Raw genomic sequence first — 7,177 nt, 5'->3', positions numbered from 1 at the left:
CATAAGCTACCTTAGTTGATAGTGTATGCATGTGCTCTTAGTAGGAAATCTTAAATTTTCGACCATTAAGAAAAGCATGGTTTGTTCCCAACTTCTTAAATTTTTGTCATAATAAACCAACTCCATAATGCAAAATAAGGGGATAAAAAATAATGTGATGATGATTTACCATATTTGTCCTTTTTGTAACATGAACCTGATACTTAACCCATTTTAGAGAGGGGTCACTATAAACCATCCTTCCTATTTTGATGGATGGTTACCAACATATTATTACCTAGTCAATAGTGTTGGCATGTGTGACTGCTGAGTAGGAAATCTTAAATTCTAATGATTTGCTTAATAAACCAACCACATAATGCAAAAGTAAGGGTGAAAAGGGGAATGCGATGATGATAAGATTACCATGTTTGCCTTTTCCCTCAACAAACCCGGTATGCTGTCATAATTAGGTGGTTTAAACCAATCTCCTTAAATGTTATGATGCATCTTCTGTAAATACTATTTTTTTATTGTAGTATGATATTCCATCTTGTCTTGCTTCATGGAGTCTGATTATTGTTAGCAATCTTACTAACATTTTACTTTTAAAGTTGATAATTGCGGATTCTTACATGGTCATTCTCGAGTTTCTTTCATTTTTGCAGTTGGACAAGAACAGACGTTTTGATTCTCTTAGTGGATGGATGTCTCAAGTCTGTGGTAACCAACAGGCATACCAAGTCTGTGCTCGGAATGACTACTTTGCAAGAGAAGGAGGCAGAGGCGGAACACGCAAGTGGCGGTATTAGTTGATGGGCCTCATAATGCCACTACATGTCTAATTAGCACAATAACCACCCCTTCTTATCCAGCTGAAGGTGTGGTCTGAATAAGAGCGTGGTTGGTTGGTTCCTATCAGCCGATCTCAACGCGTCATCATCATCCTGTGACCATGATCTGCCTTGGCTTCTTGTGAACTCTCTGCGGCTTGAAATCATTTGTTCTAGAGCATCATCAGTTGGGCATCCTTCCAAAGGCTTCTCCCAGGAGCCCTCTGCTGTGTTGTCTCACAAGCTTGAGAATGCACCTACTACTACTTAGGTCGCCTCATGCGGCGTTGTTTAATGCATGCCGTCTGATATGGTTGAAGCATCAAGCTGTATTCTGTACTGTGTGGTACCATGTTCGCCCTGTGGTTACTGTCGCGCTGGAGATCGATCGGTTAAATGGTCCACTCGTTCTTTTGTGTGAACTGGCAGCAATGGGACAGTGGGGGTCTGGCTTCGGTGCTGGGAAATTTCTGGTCGAGTGGGTGTACAAATTTTCAATGATTCTAAAAACATTGCACCGCTGCCAAGGGTATAAAAATGTCGGACCTTGTTTTCTGGGAGGGATCCAACTTACAGTCGTAAAAAGGAACATTTGAACAAGATTTGCATGGTTCGCTGCGTTCTCATCGGATATTTACTCTTTCCCTAGTTTGAATCTGCAAAAGAGGGGGAGGAGGTGAGCTGAAAAATGCTCATGTGACTAGGGAACGGTGACTGGTAAGCTCATCACAAGTCATAAATACAGTGTATGCAACGCCAGCCGATGGGTACGCACCACAAATAAATGGTGGCGCACGGCAACCGGACACGGATAGGTAGATGGACGGGCGGATCCCTCCAAACAAGACAGTGCCATCGCATGGCGTTCGTATGCAAAGTACCCTATTCCCAACCCGTGAAGTACCTGTACGTGTACGTGGTAGACCGGATGAGACACCGACACCTAATCCTGCCTTGTGTTGTGCGATTGGAAAAATCTGGTGGTTAAAATTAGCTTTGCGACGAGCTGAAAGCTACTTTCATCTGAAAAAGGAGGCGCACATGTAATAATGCGACGGGTTCCGTTGCGAACAGCGACGCAAGATGAAACCATCACATACAGTGATCGTACGATTAAAAGGTGATTTTAGAACTTATATATATCACTTAGTTTTACTGATTTTCTCAGATCAAAACACTTTCCGTTTTCTTCTCCTGTTACCACGTGTTAATGCTGAATCCAAAAAAACGCCCTCAACCACAAGATGTCAAGCTTATTCAAATGGCATCGTGAGATGGTGTCAATACTAGATCGAGAAGCACTCGTGGGTAGAACAGTCGAAACGGCAGCGACCTGGATTCAATTCAAAAACCCTCCCACTCCCGCTGCCTCCAGCTGCAGCGGATGTCAGCCAAAAGCCGTAAAAGGACGCCGAGCGAGTGCCAGCAGCAGCCACTCACCGATTCAAAACCCGCGGCGCTCAAACGGTCGGATCCCCGCGGCCGCAGGTCCCCGACCCCCCACCATCCCTCCCACTCCCACGTGCCCCCCCTCCCCGATCCGACGGCCCCGCCTCGCCCCAATTCAAAACACCTCCTCGTCCCCCACTCCCCACACACCACCACAACAACTAGCAGCCAAGGAGAGCAGCGCGAGTCCGCCCGGAGAGAAATAAATTCGGAAGGCCGTCTCCCCAACGACTCGCTCGAAACTGCGCGGCGCGACGCCAGAGGGACCTGTCGGACGCGGCTCGCTCGCTACAAGTGCAGCGCGGTGGCCGTGGTGAGTGTTTTTGTTAATCATTCCCCAATCCTCTCTGCTTGCTCCTGCCCTGCTCTTCTCGCCTCTCCTCCCACTCCCACGCGCGCACGCCTACTCGCTGAGGAATACGATGCTGGTGATCTATTGACCCTTATGATGGGCAACTGATTGATTGATGATTGGCATTTTCATCGTAGCAACAGCGGCGGCGGCGGCGGCACTAGCTCTCGTGGGTTTCTTCGCTCTGGCGGTCGGCGTCGGGAGGAGGGACGGAGCAGGGGCGAGCGGGGGCACGTCCGGCGGAGGCGAGCGGACCGGAAGGCGAGGTAACTAGCTTGCTTGCTTCCTTCATCTCCCCTTGATTTTTTCTGCACGTGATCTCTGGGCTGGATAGTGGATACGCGTCCGGTTGCCTTTCGCCTTTGCTTCCTCGCGGCCGACTTTCCCGTGCTCCCTTGGTAGCCTTGCAAGCCAAGCTAAGCATCACCGGGGCTTTTTCTCCCTGTGTCCGTCCCGTCCACATTGTAGATTTCAGAATATCCCTGCAAGTGTTTGCGAATTGTGGCGCGTGATCGTAAGTTCGAGAAAGGAACGAGAGAGATTTGGGAGAGACTTATTTCCAGCCGTATGCATCATCCTCCTTTTCTAAAAAAAATCCGAAAATTTACAGGTTGGGGATTTTCTAAGTTTGCGAGAAACTCCGTACTTATTTTCGAAATCCACAGAACTTTCTATGTAGGGACGTTTATGCGATTTCAGCAAAAGTACGGGTCAGACGACAATAAATCCCGTCCTCATCCGTGCCGGCGCCGAGCCGCCGACGCTGCCCACGCCGGCGCTCGCACGTCGCTGGCACAAAATACGACAGCTGTATTCACCGCGTTGCCCGCTCCCGATGACGCGTGCGGCTTTGCGTCGCCTCTCTCTGAAAGCAAATCGAAAGGCTGCCCCGGGCCCACACCCCAAGCACCCCGTGCGTTCGGATCCGGGAGCCCGAGGCCGTGTGCTCCGGGCTCGGTCGGCCGCGTTTGGGTTCCCCGCGACGCTGCCGATCCGGCTCATCATGATGCGGTGCCCCGCCACTCATCCGCTGACGTGCCGGCCCCACCGTGTCCTTACGGCACGCACCTCTAGGGAAAGCTGTTGCCACGGAGAAAAAGACGTCGTGTTACGCAGATCGCGTGCGCGGTGCGTCGCTCCATGACCCGCTGACAAGTGGGCCCGCTTCCTTTTATAACTCAAAGAAGAAGACGTGCCTCTACCGCTGATAGTTACTAGCTACTATAGTGTTAATCTCGGGTCAGGTTAAAGTCCGTAGGATCTCTTTCTGTGCATGCGTGGCTACTCTAGAAGCTCGTGATAAAATTTGTATACGTAATATAGTTGTGGTGAGAGTTTTTTTTTTTTGCCTTTTTCTTTTTCACATGGCATGCAGCTTTTTGGAGGGCTTTTGTGTTACGAAAGCGCCAGATCTTTGGATTACAATACAAGAAAGTACTTAGCCTAGTGTGAAAATTATGAGTACCCAAATCATGCTCCTTTTGTCCTAAGCACTCCAAGCTTACGCTTAAGATCGCGAACTTTCCTCAGACGGCACCCACCGCCGCCCTCGGCTTAAGCCAGCCCCTCTAATGCCGAATCAAACGTTCAAACAAAATTGCTTAGAAGAAAATGCACGCGCCAGTCTGTTTTGATGCTTGGAAGTAACATGCATGCAGAGCCAAAGAACGCTGCTATACACACGACAAGTATGGACGATTTACACACGATGCTACCCATCAAGACGTCCATTTACATAAGATATACTGTATCAAGCCGTTCAATCAGCCATCGTGCATAGTTCGGGCGGGCACTGTCGTCCGCCCAGTAGTTTCGAGAGCCAAATGCTATAGTACTCGTACGTCTCCCGTTCCGTTCTACTCGCACCACTTGGCCATCTCTCCCGTTGCTGAATTTATTTATTTGCTTGTTCTCATTCACTCGTCACCTACCTGGCCCTGATTCCGCGGGTCAAAACTCAGAATGCCTCCAGCCTGAATTTATTCTGTTACCGAACAGTGCAAAAGCAAGTGAGAAAGCCTGGGACTTCTGATAGGGCCATCGTACCAGCTCCTGATCTTGTGTGTCGCCGCCCGCGGCATTTAATCCTTCCGATTTCGCATTTCGTCCACCCAAAGCAATGGAAAGGCCTGCGGAGAGCATGCTAGATTGCTAGATGAGGTTAGCAGTAGCTTTCCACGACTGATTTTGATTCGTTTAAAATACGGAGGATTCCTTCTTGTGTCCCCTTCTAGCTTCTTCTTCGCTGTTTTCTTTTCCATGATTTGTCCGCTTCTTCCTTCCTTCACTGACTGAGGTGGGAGCGTCGCTAATCTAGTGGATGCCTGCAGATCACGAGGCTGAGTGTTGTAGCTGGTGCGACCAGGAAATGAGCTTGCACAGCAGTCCGGCCGCGGCCGGGGACGCGCCGACCGGGACGGCGGAGGAGCTGCTCGAGCGGGCGCGGGGCCTGGTGCCGGACGCGCTGGACGCTGCGCGCGCGGCGACGGGGTTTGGCGGGCGGTGGAAGGCGATCGCGGCGAGGCTGGAGAAGGTGCCGCCGTGCCTGTCCGACCTGTCCTGCCACCCCTGCTTCTCCAAGAACGCGCTCTGCCGGGAGCTGCTGCAGTCCGTTGCCGCCACGCTCGCCGAGGCCGCCGAGCTCGGCGTGCTCTGCCGCGAGCCGCCCAAGGCTGGCAAACTGCAGATGCAGAGCGACCTCGACGCTCTCGCCGGGAAGCTGGACCTCAACCTCCGGGACTGCGCGCTGCTTGTCAAGACTGGTGTTCTGTCAGATGCGACGGTTCCGTCTCCTCCGGCTGAGGCGGCGGCGGCAGCGGCCTCGCAGACGGACGTGCGGGAGCTGCTCGCTAGGCTGCAAATTGGGCACGCCGAGGCGAAGCACCGGGCTGTGGAGGGGCTCCTTGATGCGCTGCGCGAGGACGAGAAGAGCGTGCTGTCGGCGCTCGGCCGTGGCAACGTGGCCGCGCTGGTGCAGCTGCTGACGGCTACGGCGCCCAAGATCAGGGAGAAGGCGGCGACCGTGCTCTGCTTGCTTGCCGAGTCCGGCAGCTGCGAGGGCTTGCTGGTGTCGGAAGGCGCGCTGCCGCCGCTCATCCGGCTGGCGGAGTCCGGCAGCCTTGTTGGCCGGGAGAAGGCCGTCATCACGCTGCAGCGTCTGTCCATGTCGCCCGAGATTGCCCGCGCAATCGTCGGCCACAGCGGCGTCCGCCCACTCATCGAAATCTGCCAGACCGGGGACTCCATCTCGCAATCCGCGGCGGCGGGCGCGCTCAAGAACCTCTCCGCGGTGCCAGAGGTCCGGCAAGCGCTGGCCGAGGAAGGCATCGTGCGCGTCATGATCAGCCTGCTCGACCGCGGCGTCGTGCTGGGCTCCAAGGAGTACGCGGCGGAGTGCCTGCAGAACTTCACGTCGAGCAACGACAACCTGCGGCGCGCCGTGGTGTCCGAGGGCGCGCTGCCCAGCCTGCTCGCCTACCTCGACGGCCCGCTGCCGCAGGAGTCCGCCGTGGGCGCGCTCCGCAACCTCGTCTCCGCCGTCTCGCCGGACAACCTCGTGTCGCTCGGCGTGCTCCCGCGGCTCGCGCACGTGCTCCGCGACGGCTCCGTGGGCGCGCAGCAGGCGGCCGCGGCGGCCATCTGCAGGATCTCCAGCTCCCCGGAGATGAAGAGGCTGGTGGGCGACCACGGGTGCATGCCGCTGCTGGTGCGGCTGCTGGAGGCCAAGTCGAGCGGCGCGCGGGAGGTGGCGGCGCAGGCGACGGCGACGCTGATGAGCTGCCCGGCGAACGCGAGGGACGTGAAGAAGGACGAGAAGAGCGTGCCGAACCTGGTGCAGCTGCTGGACCCGAGCCCGGGGAACACGGCCAAGAAGTACGCCATCTCCTGCCTCCTGGCGCTGTCGGCGAGCAAGCGGTGCAAGAAGCTGATGATCGCGCAGGGCGCCATCGGGTACCTGAAGAAGCTCTCCGAGATGGACGTGGCCGGCGCCAAGAAGCTGCTCGAGAAGCTGGAGCGTGGCAAGCTGCGCACCCTATTCACCAGGAAGTAAAGCAAGGAGAAGCGTTCTGTTTTGCCGTGAACCTGTAAAAAGAGCCGCCGTCCTGTGTTCATAGTCTCTATGAAGGCAGTGCAGACTGCAGAGAGTGGTACTGTCGTTGCCGATTTGAACCTTTTAACATACCCCGCGTTGTAGTATCGCTGGTTAATGTGCATGTCACCTATGTCAGGCAGTTGATGCATTAGTTCTTTAACTTAGGCTGAAGAATGCCAATAAAAGAATGTTCAGTGAAGAACATTTTGCCGACTTGTATTGTCTGCTGAGTTTTGAGCTTAGGGCCAATTCTGATCTCTGTTTGGCTATATACATATTAGCAAGAATCTGGGGCAGCAATCTGGTTTTATCGCACGGAAACACTAGAATCTCATAGTTCCTTGATGAAATAATTGTTGCATGTCATTGTAGTATGAAAAGCATGATAGCGACAAATCACACGCGCGGGAAGGCGAATGATTTTTCTTGATGTCATTGCCGTCCGGTACATGGTGTTTATCAGTGGGTAAT

At 53.7% G+C, this 7,177-nt stretch overlaps 2 protein-coding genes across 6 annotated transcripts in view; both read left to right on the top strand.

The window, feature by feature from the left end:
* The window catches only part of LOC123049610 (protein COFACTOR ASSEMBLY OF COMPLEX C SUBUNIT B CCB2, chloroplastic), a 13,909-nt gene extending 12,542 nt beyond the window's left edge, over positions 1-1,367 (top strand). For both annotated transcript variants that reach the window (XR_006423620.1, XM_044472512.1), the window contains exon 7: positions 648-1,367. The gene's annotated coding sequence lies outside the window, so the exon portion shown is untranslated. The remainder of the gene's footprint in view (positions 1-647) is intronic.
* A 1,026-nt stretch (positions 1,368-2,393) lies between these two features.
* On the top strand, positions 2,394-6,919 carry LOC123049582 (vacuolar protein 8). Of its 4 annotated transcripts, none has more exons than XM_044472485.1 (3): positions 2,394-2,574; positions 2,751-2,879; positions 4,944-6,919. In XM_044472485.1, the coding sequence occupies exon 3, from the start codon at positions 4,982-4,984 to the stop codon at positions 6,662-6,664; it is 1,683 nt and encodes a 560-aa protein (XP_044328420.1). In that variant the 5' UTR covers positions 2,394-2,574; positions 2,751-2,879; positions 4,944-4,981; the 3' UTR covers positions 6,665-6,919. The 4 variants fall into 4 exon arrangements, with proteins under 4 accessions (XP_044328420.1, XP_044328437.1, XP_044328415.1 ...); XM_044472502.1 differs by having other exon boundaries at positions 2,429-2,574; positions 2,754-2,879; XM_044472480.1 differs by lacking the exon at positions 2,394-2,574 and having other exon boundaries at positions 2,607-2,879.
* Positions 6,920-7,177: the final 258 nt, after the last annotated feature.

The sequence above is a fragment of the Triticum aestivum genome, chromosome 1A (genome assembly GCF_018294505.1).
Source record: "Triticum aestivum cultivar Chinese Spring chromosome 1A, IWGSC CS RefSeq v2.1, whole genome shotgun sequence".
Lineage (NCBI taxonomy): Eukaryota > Viridiplantae > Streptophyta > Magnoliopsida > Poales > Poaceae > Triticum > Triticum aestivum.
The sequence above is the reverse complement of the archived record's forward strand: the minus strand, read 5'-3'. Positions and strand labels throughout refer to the sequence as shown.